Source organism: Nicotiana attenuata, chromosome 8, assembly GCF_001879085.1.
Source record: "Nicotiana attenuata strain UT chromosome 8, NIATTr2, whole genome shotgun sequence".
In the NCBI taxonomy this organism is placed as follows: domain Eukaryota; kingdom Viridiplantae; phylum Streptophyta; class Magnoliopsida; order Solanales; family Solanaceae; genus Nicotiana; species Nicotiana attenuata.
Window position 1 is genome coordinate 23,394,421 of NC_031996.1, and position 23,596 is coordinate 23,418,016.

Here is a 23,596-nt window from a genome sequence, read left to right on the forward strand (position 1 = left end):
TTTATGCCTCTACTTGCCTATGCTTTGGTTATAAATTGCTACAAAATAGTCCCACAATGCTCACAAGTTGTGCTTGATTGTAGGTTTGATCGACAAGTGACAAATGTCAAAGATCGGCTCAAAAAGGAGTGAAACCTGCTCAAGTGTCAAAGACTGAGTGAATTGAGGAAAAGAGAACCTAGTGCGGACCGCGCAAAAGTGAATGCGGCCGCACCAGAAGGTTCAGAGAGTTGACACATTCAAGTTGGAGGCAACGCGGGCACGGTACGATTCTCGCGATCCGCGGTCAGGCTCCGCGACCGCGCTACTCTTTTGTGCGGTCCGCGGAGCAGAGATTCAGAGAGTTGACAAAATGCTAGTTCCAAGCAATGCCGCGGTCGTACTTGTGCGGACCGCGTCAACTTCCACCATGGCCGCGGTACACTTCCACGCGGTCCGCGGTCCTCAAGTTCAGAGAAGCATAAATGTGAAGTCCAAGAGCCAGTGCGCCCGCAGTCCTTTTTGTGCGGCCCGCACTGACCCCGCAGGGGTATTTTTGTCCAGTTTTTCCAGCCTAGTATAAATAGGACATTTTACCATTTTTAGGTCATCTGTTACCTTCAGAATTGAGCTGCGCTCGTGAGACTCGGTTTTGTAGCCATTTTTGGCACTTTAGCTTTCATTTTATCATGGATTCTTGTGATTTCTTTTTAGTAATTAATTAATATGCTTAGTCCTTCATCTATTTCTTCATTTTCTCTTTCAAGCATGAGCAACTAAACCCATTAGCTAGGGTTGTGGCTCAACCCTAGTGTGTGTAATTGATGGGTGTTGCCATCTAGGGTTAGATTGATTATAGGTATTTGCTATTTGGGTTGATTTTGTGTTTTTATTCAAGAATTGGTGGTTGCAAACACTGATTCAAGCTTTGTGGGTTTGACTCTTCTTGAGAAAGAGAGTTTAGGACCCCAAAATTGACCGAACAAGGAATTAGGATGGACTCATGAGAAATGATAGTCCCAATTAACAGGTTAAATCTCGAGAGAGTAATCACCCTACTTGAACCCTAGTTGCTTGATCTTATTGGCCTACCCAATTGGTCTCGAGAGAGTCAATTGGGCAAAATCACTCTCTCTACCGAGAGGTGTGAGAGTGGGTACAATTGTGCAACGGTTATAGCATAAGCCCCTAATATGTCAATCTATCCTTAGTAACATCTACCCGTCAATTAGCCACCTAGGTAATGCCACGACCCTAGTGCCTTCCTTGCCATTAGATACAACTTTGCAATATTCTAGTAGCATCATTCAGCGTTAATCATTAGTTTTATCATATTTGTTATAAAATCAAAAACCAAGAATGTTTGAAGTGACATTAAGAGCACAAACACATCTCTAGACTAGACAGAAAATCCAACTCCACTACTAGCTCCTTGTGGAAATCGATCCCGGCCACTATTCTGGTAAAAGCTATTGCGACCCGCTCTTCCTATCTTGGTGTAGCGTCGAGTTGGCAGTGATGACGTATCACCACGGACTTCGTTGTTGGGCTCCCACGGAGTCAGAGGAAATTCGATGCGGTATGGGTTATTGTTGATAGGCTTACTAAGTCAGCGCATTTCATTCCTGTGGCAGTCTCCTATTCTTTCGAAAGGTTAGCTGAGATTTATATCCGGGAGATTGTTCGTCTTCATGGTGTGCCCGTGTCTATCATTTCTGACCGAGGTACGCAGTTTACACTCGCATTTCTGGAGGGCAGTTCAGCGTGAGTTGGGTACACGGGTCGAGTTGAGCATATCATTTCATCCTCAGACAGACGGACAGTCCGAGCGTACCATTCAGATTTTGGAGGATATGCTCCGAGCATGTGTTATTGACTTTGGAGGTTCGTGGGATCTGTTCTTGCCATTAGCGGAGTTTGCTTACAACAACTGCTATCAGTCGAGCATCAGATGGCTCCTTATAAGGCATTATATGGTAGACGATATCGGTCGCCAATTGGGTGGTTTGAGCCGGGGGAGGCTCGGTTGTTGGGTACAAATTTGGTACAGGATGCCTTGGACAAGGCTAAGATCATTCAGGATAGGCTCCGTATAACTCAGTCCAGGCAAAAGAGTTACGCCGACCGTAAGGTTCGTGATGTGGCATTCATGGTCGGAGAGCGAGTGTTGCTTCGGGTGTCGCCCATGAAGGGCTTGATGAGATTCAAAAAGAGGGGCAAGCTAAGCCGTAGGTTCATAGGGCTTTTTGGGATTCTTGATCGAGTGGGAGAGGTGGCTTACAAACTTGCGTTGCCCCCGAGTTTATCAGCCATGCATCCAGTGTTTTATGTGTCCATGCTTCGGAAGTATCACGACGATCCATCCCACGTGTTAGACTTCAGTACTGTCCAATTGGACAGGGATTTGACCTATGAGGAGGAGTCGGTAGCTATTCTAGACCGGCAGGTTCGTCAGTTGAGATCAAAGAGTTATCCGTCGGTTCGTGTTCAGTGGAGAGGTCAGCCTGTTGAGGCAGCTACTGGGAGTCCGAGTCCGATATGCGGAGCCGATATCCCCATCTTTTCACCGACTCAGGTACTTTTCTATGTCCGTTCGAGGACGAACGGTTGTTTTAGAGGGGGAGAATGTAATGACCCAAAGGGTCATCTTTTGTTTTAAAGTCCATTCCGTGTTCTGAGGCCTTGAAAACCTCCTTGTATCTCTCCTCGATTTGCGTGCGCGGTCCGGGCGCGATTCTGGAAAGCTTTTATGTGAATTCTAAGAAAAATATAAAAAATTTGGCCTTTAAAATTAATTAAAGTTGACTTCGGTCAACATTTTTGGTAAACGGTCCCGGACCCGTGATTTGACGGTCCCGTCGGGTCCGCAGTAAAATATGGGACTCGGGCGTACGCCCGGAATCGAATTCCGAGGTCCCTAGCCCGAGAAAAGAATTTTCAAAAAAAATTGTTTGCTGGAAAATATAAAGACTTTTGGAAATGAAATGGTGTGTGTTTGATGGTATCGGGCTCATAATTTGGTTCCGGAGACCGATACAGGTTTAATATAATATATTTACGTCATTTCTGTGAAATTTGGTAAGAATCGGAGTTGATTTGGTATAAATCGGACCTTTAGTTGAGAAAATAGAAATTTTAATGTTCTTGGGTAATTTCATGAATTTGAGGTTAAATTCGAAGTTGTTGATGTTATTTTGATGATTTGATCGCACGAGCAAGTCCGTATGATATATTTAGACTTGCGTGCATGTTTGGTTTGGAGCCCCGAGGGCTCGAATGAGTTTTGGATAGGCTACGGGGTGAATTGGACTTAGGAAGTTTCAGATTTTTCATCTGGTATGTGTTGCAGGCTCTGATCTCGCAATGCGAGGTCAGATGTCGCAATTGCGAGCCTATCAGGCATGGGAATTGCGAGGACTTCATCGCAGCTGCGAGGAAGTCTGGTCAGCATTTGATCGCATTTGCGATCTTCCCCTTCGTAAATGCGAAGTCATCAGGGGAGGTCAGTCATCGCAATTGCGACTAATTGTTTTGCAATTGCGAAGAAAGCAGGCCAAGCCTACCTTCGCATTTGTGAAGCCTGGGCCGCATTTGCGAGTTCTCATTTGCTAACCTGTCATCGCAAATGCGATAACTGCGCCTGTGTAAACTCCAACTTAGACGGGATTTTCTTCATTTTTCAAACTCCCTCAAACCCTAAGCTCTCTTGGGCGATTTTCCAAAGAAAGGTTCTTCCCCAAATCATAGGTAAACAACTTCTAACTTATTTTCTTCAATCTATAACATCTTTTTACATGATTTCACTTCAAAATCTAGGATTTTACATGGGAAATTGAGTGTTTTTGGGTAGAAGTTAGGATTTTTGAATGTTTGGAATTTGAACCTCAATTTGAGGTCGAATTTCAAAACTAATTGCATATTTGAGTTCTTGAGTGAATGGGTGATCGGGTTTTGGTTCGAACTTCGGGTTTTGACCAAGCGGGCTCGGGGTCGGGTTTTGAATTTTTGGGGAAAACATTGGGAAATTCATGTTCATGCATTAGAATTGGTTTAATTAGCATTTATTGATGTATTTGAATTAATTATGGCTAGATACGAGTGAATTGGGTGTAGAAACGAGAGGTAAAGCGGTGGTTGAGTGTTGAATTATCCGTTGGCTTGAGGTAAGTGTTTGGTCTAACCTTGACTTGAGGAAATATGAGTCCCCGACTTATGTGCTAAATGAAATATCATGTGTGTGGCGTATAGGTGTGGTGACGAGTACCTATGCGCCACCAAATTCCATTTTTATATTGCTTTCCCTTCCCCGTCTCCTATTATACTATTTCTCGTCCTATTTGCTACCTGCTTAAACTGTTTCCATGCCTTAACTGCTATTTGATCATAAATGTCCCCATGCCTTAATTTCTACTTGATCATAAATGCTTGTGTGCCTTAATTGTTACTTGATCACAAATGTTCCGTGTCTAAATGCTCATGTTAATTGTTGTTCTCTTCATTGAATTACTTAGTTGTTACATGTTAGTTGTTGATGTTTCCGTTGAGGTATTATTGGTTTCTTTAGCTTCATTTTATTATCCCGTTGGTTTATAATGATTGATTGGTGCCTTATGGTGCACGTTGGTTGGTCTTGCTGATTTGGTTTTATGAGTGAAGTTTCGTAATCGGGGCGAAATTCTATTGTGTAGTTGAAGTATAAGAATTGTCGAAATTGAGTTAACTTGTGAAACACCTTGTGTTTATTCTTTGTGATTGGTGTTGATATATATAACATATGTTGGGATCGGGTTGCACGCCGCAACAGGAGGAATAAGGGAGATTTGTGATTGTCTGGTGGGATCGGGTTGCACGCCGCAACAAGGAGTAATAAGGGAGGACAGGTGGGATCGGGTTGCGCCGCAACAAGGAGGAATAAGGGAGGATATTGATACTGTTATTGTTGAAAATATTGATATTGTTATTATTTATATGGTGGGAACGGGATGCGCGCCGCATCAGTTATTGTTTGGACATTTATTTCGATCGAAGTTATTATTGAGGTGTTGAAATTCCCTAAGGATTAGTTATAGCTGAATACTAGTAGATTGGCTGAGTCCTGTATTCCTTTAATGCAAAATTCCGGCTACTTTTCATCACGTACTTCTTTTTTTTCTATTACTATAAACTGCTGCAGGTTATATATTGTCATGCCCCGCCGTAGCCTCGTCACTACTTCGTCGAGGTTAGGTTCGGCACTTACCAGTACATGGGGACGGTTGTACTGATGCTACACTCTGCACTTCTTGTGCAGATCCCAGTGCTGGACCGTACGGACCGTAGATCGAGGTTGCTGCCTTCAGTCCAGTGGAGACCCGAGGTAGTCCTGATGGCGTCCGCAGGCCTTGGCGTCCCCTTCTATCTTGCTTTTATTCTATTTTTTCTACTTCCGAGACAGATTTGTATTTTCTTGTTCAGACCACTATTTGTAGTATTCGTAGAGAGTCCGTGAAATTGTGACACCAGTTCTGGGTGGAATGTTATTATGGATTTCGTATTAGTATTAAATTAAACTTATAAATTCTGCTCTTCCGCATTTTTTATTTTCTGCTGTTTTTCTTACATTATTTGGTAAATTGTTAAAGATAAAGGAAAAAGGTAAAATACTCAGTAACGTTGGCTTGCCTAGCGGTTTCAATGTTAGGCGCCGTCACGGTCCCGACGGTGGGAAACTCGAGTCGTGACAGTCTTCCGCCATGACTTTCTTTTTAAAATATTTTTCGTTATCTCCATTCCATTCTAAAGTTTAAATTTTTGATTTTGAAATATAAAAAGTGAATCTCTAACTAATTAAATTCAGAATAATTTGAAGTGACAACAAAACATGATATTGAGAATTCCTGTATGCTAGTTAGAGCTGTCAAAACGGATCAGTCTAGCTCAGCCCAGTCCAAGCCTCGTGGGCTTTTAAATTTGATGAGCTGGGACGGACCGGTCCACTATATGAATATGCCTTAAAATGATCAACCCAACCCAGCCCTGAGAGGGTCGCGGGCTAGGGGGAGCCAACCCTTCAATTCTTTTTAGAAAAAAAAATTTCTGTAAATCCTTAAATAGTTTTTCGTGACGTAGTCGATTAATCATGTAAACAATTTCTATTTGCTTAGAGCGTACAAAAAGCTTGATATTTGATAAGAAATCTCTGAAATGCAAATTCTCTAGTTATTTATATTCAGACTCAATATGCATCCGTCAAATTTAACACATCTTACTTTGTAGGCTAGTAGTTCATCACTTCATCTTAAAATATCAATCTCAATTTTTCTACTTTGCATAAAGGCAGTGCCTTGTTTGATTTATCTGCAGATTAAATATGAAATTTCTCTAGCACAAGAAAAAGTGAAACACGAAAAGTAAGTAAAATTTTCCACTTTTTAATCTTGTAGGTTAGTACACCATTGAAAGTAAATAGGAAGTTACACTTGTAAGTTCCATGTCAAGAGAGCCAAAATGTGTAGACATATCCATGTGGTTCATTGATTTTAGACAAAATGAATACGTTACGGGGCATTATTTTTCTTGGATAATACACAGGAATATATATACCACTTGCAATATATTTAATTACTTATATATAAGGTTGCTATTTAAGTAGTAGTATATACTTTAGCCTAGTGGGTCTCTTTTGTCCATGTATCCCACATTAATTTATTTGTTCATATACATTTAATTTTCTATCAGAATTTTGTCTTAACCGTCGACTGATTCTATGTCAACATCAACGATGGCTAAGGTTCTCGATCCTCCTGTCAGAAAGCAATTTTTTAATTGGTTAAGTTCTGAAGCTTTTAACTAAGGTACATTATCGGGTTCTTATTTGCCTGTATATCAAGGTTTCTCTTAGTAAATTATTATAATAGAAGAATTAATTTATATAATCGCCCACCTAATCTCTTATACTAAAAATAGCTGATGAATATATAATATAAGTGTAATTATGTATAACTTATGTATATAGGATAGAAAAAACAAAAAATAAATTTAGCCGGCTATTTGTATAATAATCCCGGACTTAGGGTTATAAAACGTGCTATCCGCTAATTGAAAGAAGTTTTATCTAGAATGATAGCATAGAACAACTGAACAAACTTATCAAAAATCGTGTACATTACTGAATACTTTGCATGTGATACTTTTGGGACATATATTATTAACCACGTATTTAGATATAATATATTCTAATAATTGTCATAGTTAAAGTCTAAGCGGGAGATTATTGGGATATATACTATTAACCATGGGTTTCTGTTTAGATATAATATTTATTATGGAATAATTATTTATTTAATTTTAATAAAGTTTTAAATAGATCATATATTGGTCTGTGTCCTTTGCTTATATAGTAGTAGATGATTTAGTGTATACTCTTAATCTTGATATAATTATTATTAGCTGTGTACATTATTATTGTTTTGATTTATTAAAAGGCGAGATTCTTCGTGGGTCAATATGCATGGTAAATTGGATAATACTAATGTACATTGGCGAAGTAATAGTTAGTTGATAGAATCCATGTCTCGGTTTAGAGATTGATAATACACCTTTATGAAAGCTTATAAGTTTTCATGTGTAAATCCGGCCGGTAAATTTTGTATAGACACATGAAATAAGTTAAGCGAAAGTCTAAAGAAAATAATCAATAAATTAAATCGTCAGTAATTTAATTTAATTAATTAGTATCTGAATCTTAACATGGGGAGTTAAATAAGATTTAATGGATGAATTTCGAAATTGAATAAGGAGTGCAATTATAAATTTTTAGTGGAATAATTCGTAATTAATTATGGTAGATATTAATTTCGGAAATTAGAAATTAATTCCATAATTGGAGCCTTGTTAATTAAATTATGTGGTCCCTACTGTGCCTAAATAATAGGAAACAAAGGAATCTTTTTTCTGGTGGAAAATAAAACCCAACAGGTTTTGGAAAAGGGTTTTGACCCTTAAAACTTATGCTATAAATACATAAGGTTTTCCACCTAGAGGGGGTAAGACATGGTGGCCGAATTTCAACCAGATTTTCCTAAAAAATTTTGCCTACACGAAATTACTATTTTCGGATATTATTTGGATAAGACAGTGGAAGACCGTAGAATGTTCGGAGATCATGATCGTGGTGGTAGTGGAGATTTTAACAAGACGATGTGAAATTGAAGGATCACGTGACTGAAGAGTCGTGTTCACGCTTCAAGAGGTAACCCGTAAAATCCCGTTCATAATAGGTGTCTAGATTACATATAATTTTGATACTGAAATTGTTTTCCGTTGCTTATTATAATCCATTAATCCTAGGCGTGAATATGTGAAACCAAACTTTTGCTTAAAATATAGAATTGCTCTTTATATTTATTTCCGAGAGCATAAGCTTAAACAACAATATTTTGTACCTGCTTTTGACTTGACGTGCATTACCAAATTGCAACTTGCAAGTAAAACAGATGAATCATTACTTAAAATAAACCAAAATAATCAAGAGCATCTTATATCAATTAAATCACTAGATACACAAACATATAAGATAATTATAAGGCGATGACGGTTGGCGGTACTATTTTAATAGACAGTTCAATCATTTCCTATATTGATTAATATAATTAAAACTGTACTAAGTTTCTGCCAAAAAACTTGACCTACAACATTAAAATATTATATCTACTGTACATATCATTTAGAACTCTTTAAGCAAGTATAGATGAATTAACAGTTACAACTTTATTCAAAAAAAATTGGTCCTTGTGACTTTTTTTTTTTTTTTTTTTTTTTTGGTGTGAGAATATATTTTTAATAATAGAATATACTTGTGCAAATGAGACTCTGTGAATGTTTTTACTTGGTCGTAGAACAACCGTCTGATATGACGATTGGCACATACAACAATGCAGACCAAATGTGATTGCTCTACGACTTTGACTCAGACTTTTAACTCTTAAATATATGAAAGAAAACCATAATACGAAGACACAGTCTCTACTTTGCCAAAAAATGCCCAAAACGTGCATTTGGCCGCAATCTTTGAGGCATTTTAAGCTTTGAACTTTTTATTTTTATATAAATGTACAGTATTTCTGGTTTCCTATTTGAGTTCTAGGAAAATGAATATTCAAATTAGGGACTTTTTGAGTCTTTGACAAATTCTCGGTGTTGCATTTAAAAATAGATTCACTTTATACATCGACAACAAAAAATTTACACTATATGATTATCTAGTGATTCATTGATAAACTTAGAGATCTCAACCCTACTATAGATATTAATCTTAATTATCACTTGAAATAATCTATTTTACTTTGTTATCTGGAACCTCCGGACTAATAAAAATAGGAATAACAAAAATCATACAAGTAATATATTATCTAGTGCTCTTGTAACTCGACAATTTATAGAATACAAACTCCTCGCTGAAGGGGAATCAATTACACAACAGAGGATTCCTCTGCATATTATTTGGCACAAACTATCGAATGAATAGTACTCCTAAAACCTTAACACTGATGGATCGTCTAAAGCAAACAAATTACGTTATGATCTTGGTGCACCTTGTAAGCATTTAAATTTTATTGGATTTAAATTCATAAAATAATTTGGACTATATTAAATTGAAGATAATAGTCCAGACAAATATCATGGCTAGTAAATTGGGTTAACTCAATATATATGTATTGGGTTAGTCCATTTAATTGGGCTACAAATTAAATGATAAGCCCACTTCATTAGCCCAAGGTCCAAATGGCTATTAGCCCATCTTAAAGCCCAGGCTCATGCCATGTGTCAAGTGATGTGGCATCCAAGTCAAAAGAACGAGCCAACAAAATCATGCCATGTGTCAAGTGATGTGGCAATCCAAGACAAGTAAATGAGCCAATGAAATCATGACATTTTGTCAAGTAATGTGGCAATCCAAGCCAAATAAATGAGCCAATTAAATCATGCCAAGTGTCTGGATGGTATTGGTCAGTTCAAACGGACCAATCAAATCGCAGAGCCACACCACTCCCTACAACTATAAATAGAGGTCTTCATAAAGCCATAAGACAGCAGAAGTGATAACAAGAAGCAAGCAGAGAGCACGTGGATCAAACACCGCAGATTTCTCTACAAGCTACAAGTTCAAGCACTCATGCTACAAGTTCAAGTTCAAGTTCAAGATCAAGAACGAAGTCAAATCAAATACCAAGGCGTTCAAGATCAAATTACTTGTTCGTGATCAAACCCAAATTCAAGTTCAAGGAGGAGATTCAAGATCAAGCGTTACAAGCCCTTGAATCAAATCAAAGTCAAGCTCATTAAGATACTTTACATTCTTGAAGAATCAGAGGAATACCATAGAGATTGTAACACTTTCATTTATTGAAATCAAATACTATATTTGTTGCAATTTTCCTGTCTTGATTATTTATTTTTCTCGACGCGAAAATTTGTTGTTACAAATTTCTGGCACGCCCAGTGGGACAATCTCTACCTCTCATCTCTTCAAATTACCAAATTTTAAGAACACAGAAATGGCTCCTAAGAAGATTAACTTCAAACTCACTGCTGCTAAGGCTACGTCGTCCAGTGACATTGGAGGAATTCCTGCCAAGCTGGTTACACCTGCGAGATTCCTGTGAATATATCAAGGCCTCATGTTGTAAGATAGATGAAAAAGAGACAAAGAAGGAGGATCCATCATTGCTGCCACCTCCCTTGCCTGAAAAACTCACCGGGAATTCTGAAGAAGTGGGCGTTTGTGATGCAAAAATCACATTTACTAATGATGATCTTTTGCTTGGTGAAACATACCATAATCGCCCCCTATTTATGGTTGGCTTTGTGCGAGAACAGAGAATAAGTAGAATCTTGATCGATGATGGGTCTGGTGTCAATATTCTCCCAATTCGTACTGTCAAAGATCTTGGCATACCAATGGATGAACTATGTGAAAGTCGTTTGATGATTCAAGGGTTCAATCAAGGGGGGCAAAGAGCTATAGGGGCTATCAAATTTGAAATAAATATGGGAGATTTGCATTAGAGTGCATGGATGCACGTGATTGATGCAAAGACCTCATATAATATCTTGTTAGGAAGGCCATGGATACACGAGAACAAAGTGGTTTCATCCACCTACCATCAGTGCTTGAAATACTATGAAGGTGGGGTCGAAAAGAAGATGTTGCTGATGATAAGCCCTTTACCAAGGCTGAATCATACTTTGCTGATGCAAAATTCTACTTAAAGAGTTACGTCTCAAAGGAGGTTAAGGTTGATGATGTGATGTTGACCAAAAGTATTGCAAAGAAGGTTGATGCAACAACTAGCAAGGAAAATATTATAGTTGAAAAAGATTAGGTGCTTCACGATAGGAACAAGATGAATGAGGCATCTTCAAGTAAGAAAGTAACTCCTGTTCTTCGCTATGTCCCAAAGGCAAGGAAGGTCGAAGATCCATCTTCTGAACTACAAGGTGTTAGGAGACTTGACCCTTCCTATCAAGTGAATTGATGCAATTAAGCCGTCTACAAAGTTGCTTAAAGGGTTTGTCAAATCATCAAGCCACAATTCGCTTCCAAATCTAGCACTTCCTGCAAAGCGCACAAATGAGGGCTTTGACCCAAACGCCCACAAGTTGTTGGCAAAAGCTGGATATGATCCCAACGAACCATCCAAGTTGGGAAAGCTCCCGCCTGAAGCTTCAACCCTACTCAAAAGATGATGATGGAGAAAGGGTACCCACTGAAGCAATCACGTGAAGGATTGGGTTGCAAACAACCCCCGCCAATCTGTATCTCCATTAAAAGGGCAAGTTGTAACTACATTACTGCTAAAGAAGTGTCTACGGCGCTTAATAAGAAGCCTTCTGTGTTTGATCGACTTACGAAGCCAAGGTCCTCAGTCTTTGATAGGTTGGGACCACTGAAGAAGGAAAACAAGCGTCATGGAAGTGATAGAAGGATTGGAGCACCTATCTTTGCTAAAAAAGAGATTTCGACCACAGACTACCCAAGTCTGATTCCTTCTAGAATGAGGAGAGAGACAAAAATTGTAGTTTCGTGCGAAGAGGTCCTCGAAGCAAAGGCTCATACTATAATACACACTAAAGAACGGGAGGAAGATGAAGAAAGTGTGGGGTCATCATATCATATCACCATTCATGATGAACAAAATGTTTCATCTTATACGGAAGTCGAGGAAAAGTGCCTTGATATTCATGTATGTCATCACATATCTTTCAATGATGGTGATCCTCAAGAGGATGAAGACGCTAAAGGTGCACCACCAGAGCTTGAAGAAGGGGTGAAGACAACGGTTGATGTACTAAAAGAAGTCAATCTCAAAGTAGTTGAAGCAGTCTTTCCACTTGAGCGTCAAATCCCATTGTTCCGGCTTGCCATTCAAGAAGGACTCACTGATGAAGAAAATGCTCGGTTACGCCTCGAAGAATTGGAAGCTCTTGATGAAAAGAGGCTAGAAGCTCAACAAAGCCTTGAATGTTATCAAGCTCGCCTGTCTCGATCTTTTAACAAAAGGGTGCGCGTTAGATCTTTCCAAGTGGGTGACCAAGTTCTTGTGATCAAAAGGCCTATTATTACCTCTCGTCGGTCTGGGGGCAAATTCTCTGCTAAGTGGGATGGACCATATATCGTACAAGAGGTATACTCAGGTGGCGCTTACAACATAGTTGACTCGGAAGGTTTGTGGATTGGCCCCATCAACGGGAAATTCATAAAGAGATACTATCCTTGAAGAAAACAAATACGCTCCTTAACGCACGAGCCTATACTGCAAGTTGTAATGCTCCTCAATGCACGAGCCTAAACTGCATGTCGCAATGCTCCTCAATATACGAGCCTAAACTGCAAGTTATAGCGCTTCCTGGTACATGAGTATATATTGTTTGTCACGAGGCTCCCCAATTTTGAACTACATCTTTAAGGTGTAAAGTTATTCGAATTCGAGCAAAGTCTTCAAGTTGTAAAACTCTTCAAATTTGGGAAAAGTGCTCGAGTCGCAAAGCTCTTCAAATACGAGCAAAGACTCCAGTCAAAAGCTCTTCAAAGTCGAGCAAGGACTTCAAATCGCAAAGTTTTTCAAATTCGAGCTAAACTTCAAGACGTAAAGCTCTTTAAGTTCGGCAAAGTCTTCAAGTTGTAAAACTCTTCAAATTCGAGCAAAGTGTTCAAGTTGAAAAGTTCTTAAACTTTGAGCTAAATCTTCAAGTCACAAAGCTCTTCAAATTCGAGTGGAACTTCAAGTTGCTAAGCTCTTCAAAATTGAGCAAGTCTTAAAGTTGCGAAGCATTTCGAATTATAAGCTAAACCTTCAAATTACAATGCTCCTTGACGCACGAGCATAAACTGCATGTTACTCCTGGCCCACAAGAGTATAAACTGTGCACGGCCCTAAAAAAAGGGTCCGCTAGGTTGAAAACCTCGAAAGAGGCGGCTTAGGCAAAAGTTAGGACATCCAAAAAAAAAAGTCCGCTAGGTTAAAAAACTCGAAAGATGCGGCCTAGGCAAAAGTTAGGACGCAAAAAAAAAAAAAAAAAAAACTCACCCATTTCGAACTACGGAACGACTTGATCCTCTTCACCGAGGTACGTAGGCAGCTTAGAGTTTCATTCTAAGTTCAGTCATATGAGTTCAAGAAATACATATTACCCAAGGCATTATTCAAATGAGGTATGATAGAATATAATTCACTTGATTGACACTTGAAAATTAGGTGTACATGTATTCTTTCTTTGAACCCTCTGTCTTATCTTGATGGGTCAATGGGGGCAAGGCCTCCATGTCGAATTGAGGTATTTGATGGAATGATTGTAGTTTCTTTAATAAGAGGCTAAATATTCAAGTTGAAGGCTCCAATTCTAAGTCAAGTTGATTTTGCCAAGTCTATTACATCATCAATTTGAAGTATTCAAGCCCGCTAGGTCTTAAAGCTGCAGTATTCAAGTGCGCCAAGTCATCAAATCCATAAAGTATTAAAAATAAAGAAGCTCACTCGTTATAAACTGCAGAATGACTTGATCCTCTTCACCGAGATTGGTATCTTCAAGACAATTATAGTCTTTTGCAGGCTGCAAAGTTTTCAAGACTGTCATGTCTTTTAGCTAAATTCTTCAAGTTTGCCAAGTTGCCAAGTTGAATTCTTCATATTTTCTATATCATTGATTTGAAGTCTCTGCATGCTAAATCTTCAAGTTGAAGTTTAGTTAAATTCTTCTAGTCCGCTAAGTCTTCAACTATCCAAGTCTGCCACGTCTTCAAGTTGAATTCTTCAAAGTGGCTACATCTTCAAGTTTAACTCTTATACTTTAACCTTCAAGTTGAATCATCAAGTTAAAATCTTCAAATCCACTAAGTTTTCAAGTCGAAGACTTCAAATCTGTCAAGTCTTCAAGTAGAAGCCTACAAGTCTGCCATGTCTTCAAGTTGAAATGTAAAAAAGGATTCTTCGATTGTGAGGTTATCTTTACTAATGTAATATCTTTGGAATTGATTTCTTCTTCTACCTGCAAAAAAAAAAAAAAAAAAAAGGAGAGACATATCTATATAAAGGAGATCATAAAATTACCTGTGAAGATTGAAGTTGAAGAGATATTCTTGGTGGTCAGCTTTTTGAAAAAAAATAAATAAATCATGCTTTATACAATCTTTGATTCATGTATCTCGAAATGAGGACGAGTTTTCATTCCTTTGCACCAAAAGGTCAAATCTTTTGGTGGTGAAGTAAAATCTTCAAGTTAGACTGTATGATGGACTTTGCTGGTCTTCGTCTTGGGCAAAATATAGTCTTCAGTTTAGACGGTGTAATGGTATTATCCTCGGACAAAGTAAAGTCTTCAGCCTAGAGGGTTGCCTTCGCCTCGGACAAAGTATAGTCTTCAGCTTAGACGGTGCAATGGTCTTAGCTTCAGACAAAATAAATCTTTGGCCCAGACGGTGTAATGGTCTATGCCTCAGATAAAATGAAGTTAAATCTTCAAACAAGATGAAGTCATTAGCTTAGACAGTGTAATGGTCTTCGCGTTAAATAAAATGAAGTCTTTGGCTCAGACGGTGTAATGATCTTCGCCTCAGATAAAAAGTAAAGCCTTTGGCTTAGATGATATAATGGTCTTTGCCACAGATAAAGAAAGTCAAGTTTTCAAATGAAATGAAGTCTTTAGCTTAGACGGTATAATGACCCTCGCATCGGACAAAGTAAAATTATTGGCTCAGACAGTGTAATGGTCTTCACCTTGACTTAGACGGTGTAATCGCCTTCGTTTAAAAAAAAAAATTTAAAGTCTTCAATTGTGATCTCAAGACAGGGACGTTAAGCACATCCCTTTCCATCCCAAGATAAAATCCTTGCGGTATGATGAAGTCTTCTATATTATCTATGGAATTCACATTATATACCGCTCCAACTCCTGTGACCGAAGAGTATGTGTGTATATATATATATATATATTAAGGACTAAAAAACTCGCTTGACGAAGAAATGCTCGATTTGCTCGGAACTCTCTTGCTTACTGTATTCTAAAGAAAAGGGATAAAAGAGAAATCAGTAAAGTAAATGCAGATTACAGAAGGTCTTCTTGCTATTAAGACATGAAGTTTGCACTATGCAACCTATAATGAAGCATTCTGTGAAATCACATGAAAGAAGAAGGCATTAAACACATATTCTTGGGTTAAAATATATATATATATATATATATATATATATATATATATATATATATATATATATATATATATATATATATATATATATATTTATTTGATGAGTCTTTTCTTCACCTATGTTATCCTGCACATGCTTGTTTCTAAAATAATTGGTGTAATACTCATTCTCCATTGCCTACAACAACAAAAAGAAGGCAAAAAAAAAAAAAAGGAAAAGGACGAGCATTACCTAAGAAGAGCTGTGTCGAGACTGCCTTTGGTTATAAACCATGACGCGGAAAATAGATGTTGCTCAGTGTTTGTATTAATAGGCGTGGATTCAATATAGACCCTACGAGTTGATCTCCTTAAAATAAGGATTTGAGTTCATCAGATTGGACACTGTTAAGAGAATGCAGTCCGATTGAAACTCAAAAATTCTGAAATCTATCTTTACGAGTCCATTCAAATTCAAATTCCATAGAATTAGGCATCAATTTGAAAGATAGTTACGTGGAATTGGATGTCTGAATAAGATGAGTTCAACTTCTGTTTCTTAGTCTTATAGAAATTAAGTTCAAAAATATCTAAAATCATGAGATACTTTCATGTGGGGCCATTAGATATGTGATATGTATGGATCTTAATTGATGCTTTAATCTTATCAACCATACTCTCTGCTCCATCAAAATGGACTACATGAACGAAGTAATTACAAGAAGACAATCGAAATTTTTTTGTCTTACTTCAAGCTTCGTCTAACAATTTTACACCCCGACAAATCTTGAAGTTGGGGGCATTTGTAAGCATTTAAATTTTATTAGATTTAAATTCATAAAATAATTCGGACTATATTAAATTGAAGATAATAGTCCAGACAAATATCGTGGCTAGTAAATTGGGTTAACTCAATATATATGTATTGGGTTAGTCCATTTAATTGGGCTACAAATTAAATGATAAGCCCACTTCATTAGCCCAAGGTCCAAATGGCTATTAGCCCATCTTAAAGCCCAGGCTCATGCCATGTGTCAAGTGATGTGGCATCCAAGTCAAAAGAACGAGCCAACAAAATCATGCCATGTGTCAAGTGATGTGGCAATCCAAGACAAGTAAATGAGCCAATGAAATCATGACATTTTGTCAAGTAATGTGGCAATCCAAGCCAAATAAATGAGCCAATTAAATCATGCCAAGTGTCTGGATGGTATTGGTCAGTTCAAACAGACCAATCAAATCGCAGAGCCACACCACTCCCTACAACTATAAATAGAGGTCTTCATAAAGCCATAAGACAGCAGAAGTGATAACAAGAAGTAGGGGTGGGCATTCGGTATTTCGGTTCGGTATTTAAGAATTTCGGTTCGGTATCTCGGTATTCGGTTTATCAATTGTGTATACCAAATACCGTACCAAATTATTTCGGTACGGTTCGGTATTTCTTATTTTGGTTCGGTATGGTTTCGGTACGGTTTCGGTTTGATAATCGCTAAATAAGCAACACCAACGAGTGACAATAATCGCAAAATTCAATACTAAGCAGTGCACAATGATGTGTTTTACAATAATCGCTAAATTCGCCAGCTTCAAAGCAAATGCAAATACTACACTGGAAGTGCATGGAGCTATGACTTTTAACGTGATACATGGAGGATTCGAATTTGAGGACATAACTGGAGGATTAGGCTTTGCAAAGGGAAAATTGGACTCATCAAATACTACATGGCAGGAGATATATACACGTCCTGTTGAAACATGAAGGCATTTATAGCCTTTATTATTTGGATTATACCCCAAAAAGACTCATTAACCAGATCTAAAAGCAAGCTTATTGGAGTTGTAGGGTCTCAAGGATGGATAGCCCTAATTCAAATTATTTTAGAGTGGGCTGGGGGCTGGGGCGATGGGGGTGATGGGCTGTTGGACTTGGAATTAAAATTATTTTAAGTGGGCAGGGCGATGGGCTGGGGCAGACTGCAGACGGGCAGTGGACTGGACTGGGGCAATATAAGAAAATGTATTTAAACAAATCGGTATTTCGGTATTTCGGTATACCGAAATTTCAAATTTCTAATACCGAGGACCGTACCGAAATACCGAAATACCGAAATTTCAATACCGAATTAGACCGAAATACCGAAAAAACCAAAACCGAAATACCGAATTAATTCGGTTCGGTTCGGAATTCGGTTTTTCGGATTTTATGCCCACCCCTACCAAAAGGGTCATCACCTGTTTTCTCTTTCATTCCGTGCTTCCGAGGCTTTGAAAACCTCACTTTTACTTGCCTCAATTTGCGTGCGCAGTCCGAGCGCATAGCCGGATAGCTTATATATAAATTCTGTGTAAAAATTGATGAATGTTGATATTAATATGATTAAAGTTGACTTTGGTCAATATTTTGAGTAAACGGACCCGGACCCATGATTAAACGGTCCCGGAGGGTCCGTAGAAAAATATGAGACTCGGGCATACGCCCGGAGTCGAATTCCGAGGTCGAGAACCCGAGAAATGAATTTTTCTGTGAATTTTTTTTTCAGAAATTAATATGGAAATTTGAAAAGGAAATTGATTAGAACGTGTTGGTATCGGGCCCGTATTTTGGTTCCGGCGCCCAGTACAGGTCTTATATATGATTTAAGATGTTTCTATGTAATTTGGTNTGATCCTAAGCCCATTTGACCTGTTCAACCCGCTCAAGGTTGTGCTGCTCATTTGTTGAACGCAGCCCATCTTTACCCAACCCGTTTTAGCCCCAAATTGATTCATGAGTAACTTTGCTAAAATATCTTTAAAATAATTTTATTTTGGTTTTATATGTTAATATATGACCATAACAAAGAAAAAAGTATTATTTATTAATTAAACAAATCACAATAAAACAATACATTATTAAAGCTTGATAATAGTGGGGCGGGTTGGGCGACCCAAATTTTAACCTAACTTGAGCCAACTCATCCCCAAGTTACTTTTGGGCAGGTCAATAATCCGCTCATTTATTGAGTCAGCCCATTTAAACCCGCCCAAATGAGCCCAATCTATGCAGAACTTTTGGCCCTTAAACAAGATCTTGAGATTACATTGGAGTTAAATCTAACTTCACAATTCTTCAAGTGAAGACTGACTCAACTGACGTAATTAAATTCACGGAACTAGCATATCTACGTATGATACTATTATACATAGTTGCAAATGTGAAATGGCTAATGTCCAGAATGAGGATACTGACGATTAGGCATATATTCCGACAAAGAATAAAGCAACTCATCTTTTGGCTGGGGAAGCAATCAATCAATCAATCAAATAAATTTTCGGATTTTAATAAAAATAGACGATCAAATTTACTGTTTACTTTTTCTTAGCAAATATATATAAATATTAAATATTAATTAGATACAGTTATACACATATAATACATAAATTATACTTATATTATATATTCGTTGGCTATTTCTAGTTTAAACGATTAGGTAAAAGGCTATTTGAATTAATTCTTCGTAAATTTTCACATCTTCTAGTCCCACTTCCTTTTGTCATGATCAAGATGCTAGCAGACAAGGATGTAGTTTTTGTGTGAAACCTATTTTGGGAAATGTTTGTAGAATGTTAGCCAAACTAGGCAATTTGAATGCCCTTAATGGCATTTCTACGGGTGTAATGTTCATATGGGTTGTAATATTAGTACTTCCTCCGTTTCAATTTAGATAAAGTAAGTTTACTCGATATGGAGTTTAAGAGAAGAAAAAAGACTTTTAAAACTTGTGGTATTAAAAGCTTAAGGAGTAAAAGTTTTGTGGGGCAATGTCATTTTGTGGTTATAAAAATTTCTCATTAAGGATAAAATTAGTAAAATGAAGAGTTTAAAGTTGTATTATTTTCAATTCTAGAAATATGTTATTTTTTTTTGGAACAGATTAATAAGGAAAGTGTGTATCTAAATTGCAATAGAGGGAGGACTATTTAAATTAAATTATCAGTTTATAAAAAAATAAAAATAAAAAGACTAGCAGCAATACGCAAGCTTGACTATTTATCTTTTCTCAATAGCACAATATTGCTTTATTGAGTAATTTCTTGCATTAATACGATCGTTAATGCCCATGGATGATTGATTCAGTTTCAATCACAGTAAAAAAAATTAAAGAAATAACAAATTCATTACTTCAGCCAAGTAAAAAACAAATTCCATCAACTAATTCTGTTTTTCTTAATCACTACACAGAACCCAGTTGGGACCTATAGCACCGCTAGCTCCGTCCCTTGACATACCTTCTTCCTCCTCTTTGGTGGCGACGCCGATGACGTCGACGACGAAGAAGAATGCTCCGGCGACATTGATGACCTCTTCGAACCAACTCTAATTGGTTCAGGTTCACCAGAATTAACCCTCAAAGGGAAATTCAGCAATGCACGTGACCCCCGCATGCGAAACGCCGCCTTATCATAAGCCAACGCTGCGTCTTCCGCCGTCTCATAGGTACCCAGCCACACCCTCGCCCCATTCTTCGCCGGATCCCTAATTTCTGCTGCAAACTTCCCCCACGGCCTCACTCTCACTCCCCTATAATGCTTTCCCTTTGGCGATGGCGGTGTTGTCACCGCAGGTGATTCCATTTCCACCTCCGTCGCCGTCTCCGGCGGCTCCACAAACTCCGGTGAATTCCATATTTCAGTTGATTGAATTGAAATTTCAGGCTCTAATTTGACATTGGGGATTGTAAAATCAGAAGCTGGCTCAAATCCATAGCCAACGCCTTCATTAAGGATATAAAAAAGAAACGTATCTGCTGCATCAAATTCATTGGACAAGCAATTAGGAAACATGTTGGACTCAATGCTATTGCTTCTGCTCAAATCTGAGGTTGTTGAATTGTCGGAGCTTGTTAATGGAGCTTCCCAATCTTCAAGTAAGTGAAGCCTAATTGATTCAAGAATTGCAAAATCATTTTCTAATTCACAATTCCCATACATCATGAAAAAATCTTTAATTTAGTAATGAATTTACTTTCTTTTGTTGAGAGTGAATTACAGAGAAAACAGAGGAAGTTGTGACTTGTGAGATTTATTGAGGAAAGGAATGGAGTTATATATTTATATGAGAAATGGTACATCCAGGGGTGGGAGATGAACATGATTGTAATGATTAAAGTATTGTTTGTTGATAAGTTTGAGCTTCCTTGAACCTTGTAAACGGAGAAAAACCGCGTTTGGCCATAGATTTTATTAAAATAAATTTGGATTTTATTTAGCAAATACATATATGATTATAGATTCTATTTATATTTTGGCAAAATTTTAAATCTTCTGGGCCAAAATATCACTATTATATGTTTAAAGATTGCCTCAAACTTTTATTTTTTATAAATAAAGTCCATTATTTATTATTTTGTAACAATATTATTTCGTATTCTCGGTCATCTGATAGTGTATCATGTATAGTTCATTATAAAAATAATAATTTGTATCAAATTTATTTATGTTTCAGGATTATGATTTGAGATATATAATGAATATTATTGACAATGATATTATTGGGTATTTGTGATAGTTTTTAGAACTTGTGGTTATAAGTTATATTTCATATTTTTCCAAAATAAATTTGAGAAATTTATTTTGAAAACTAATATTCAAATATATTTTCATCTTAAAATCAAACTTTAGCCAAATTAAAATTTTCAAAACATATTTGGGAATCTATGTTTGTGAGGAGAGAAGCTTTCAATCACGTGGTGTATTTTGAAATTGGAAATTTTCACCACTGGATAGAATTATAGGTTATTGACGTCAAAGTTCATTAATTGAATTGTCGTTTGCTGTTACTGAGCCGCTTTTGCCGCAGTTGGCTGTAGCAGTAGACATCTGGACCATGACTCACCCCATACCCTTGGTTGCGATCTTATTTGAATTTTGTGCGAATGTAAAATGCTTTATACATCGGGCTATCTTATTTATTACATATCTGTTTTATTTAGGAGTTCTCCATCAAATCTCGGACAAATTACAAGAATTATTTAGTATTTTGTTGTTTATGGTGAAATTTGAACATGAAACTTCATGATTTTCAAGCGCTTTATTGATCACAAAATCACATTATAGAATGTTATGATAACATATTGTTTTAAACCGTATTTATAGAGTAGAAATTCTTACAATATATAATTTATCGCAAATATTATTTCTCTTTTTGGTTGATCACTGTGTAGGATTCACTAAAGGAGAAGAGATCACTATCTAAATTTTTTTTATTTATTTTCGGAACTTTAACCCGAAACTTATGATTAAGAAGAGATATCTCATCCATTTCTAGGGTGCAAAACGGTCGGGTTGGTTGGGATATGAGATGGGTCAAACGGATAATGAAAAAACGGATAAATTATTCGATCTGATCCATATGTAATACGGATTAAATGGCTTCTTGAATATGATCACTTTTGGGAGAATTCCTAGTCTCCCAAACTTGAGGAACCCCCAATTTGAGGCTTTATAAATGTAAAAGTTAAACTCAGTAGTTATCCATTGATTATCCATTTTCTAAATGGATAATATGGTTCTTATCCATATTTGACTCGTTTTTAAAAAGTTCATTATCCAACTTATTTTATAATAGATAATATGAGTGGTTAACTATTTCTTTTTTAACCATTTTGCCAGCCGTATCCATTCCCATCCCTTTTGGTGGTAAAGTTTGAAAACCAGGCGCTTAAAACTTTTTGTAGACTAAAAATTCTTCTATAAAATATTTTGTGCAATTTCCATAATGAGGTTTATTTGTGATTTGAAATATAACAAGTATGTTTCTAACTAAGTAAATTTATAGTAATTTGTAGTGACAGTAAAAACAAGGTATTTAAAAGGATAATTCGTGTATGTTAATTATTAATATTCAGACTCATCCGTTAAATTTCTACTTTGCATAACGGTCAGTGCCTTGTTTGATTTATCAGCATTCAGCAGATTAAGTAAGATATTTCTCTTGCACAAGAAAAGTGAAACACGAAAAGTAAGTAAAATTTTCCACTTTTCTGTACACCATTAAAAGTAAACACTACTCCTTTGTTCCAATTTATGTGAATTTATTTTCTTTTTGGTCAATTCCAAAAAAAAAATAACATCTTTCTAAATTTTGGAAATAATTTAGCTTAAATTTTCAATTCTACTCTTAATGAGAAGCTTTTATAACCATACAAATACTCTGACCCTTTTCTGACATGTTTAGGACCATAAATTCTAAAAGTTTTTATATTTTCTTAAACTTCGTGCCCAATCAAATATATTCACTTAAATTGGAATGGATGGAGTAGGAAGTTACACTTGTAAGTTCAAAAGTAATAAAAACTTGCTTTGTAATATTCTCCACTTCAATTCCATGTCAAGAAAGCCAAAATATTGGACAAGGAAAAAGGCACTTGCTAGTTGGCTAAGTACTACTAGTAGTATAGCCTAGTTTGTTTTTTTCATCTGTCCCACATTATATTTTATTTTTAAGTTACGAATCCGCAGCTACTACTTTTTGGGTGCGCTCGGGGTAAATCCCGCTCTAGTATAATAGCTCGCAAATTCACTAAGAAGTAAATTACACTAGACAAGTCCCGTACGACAAGCTCGACTGAAATAGAATGTAGGGGTTTCAAACCTACGACCACCCTTTTTGGGAATCTCTTGCTCAACCAACTCGGCCATCCTCCGGGTTGTCCCACGTTTGTTTTTTCTTATAAATTTTCAAGTATTTATCAAGATTTCTCTTAACTATTTAATTCTATGTCAACATCAACGATGGCTAAGGTTCTAAATCCTCCTGTCAGAAAGCAATTATTGTATGCTTATTGGTTAGGTTCTTAATCTTTTAGGCTAAGGCAGTTATCGGGAATAATCGTCCATAATGTTGCGATAAGAGTTATAAAAAGATCATGCTATTTTTGTAAAAACTTGAAACTTTTCTTTTTGGAACAA

The 23,596-nt window shown here is 36.9% G+C and overlaps 1 protein-coding gene across 1 annotated transcript; it reads right to left on the bottom strand.

The window, feature by feature from the left end:
- On the bottom strand, positions 19,682-20,852 carry LOC109231061 (ethylene-responsive transcription factor 2-like). Its single transcript, XM_019396602.1, has one exon. The coding sequence runs from the start codon at positions 20,618-20,620 to the stop codon at positions 19,883-19,885; it is 738 nt and encodes a 245-aa protein (XP_019252147.1). The 5' UTR covers positions 20,621-20,852; the 3' UTR covers positions 19,682-19,882.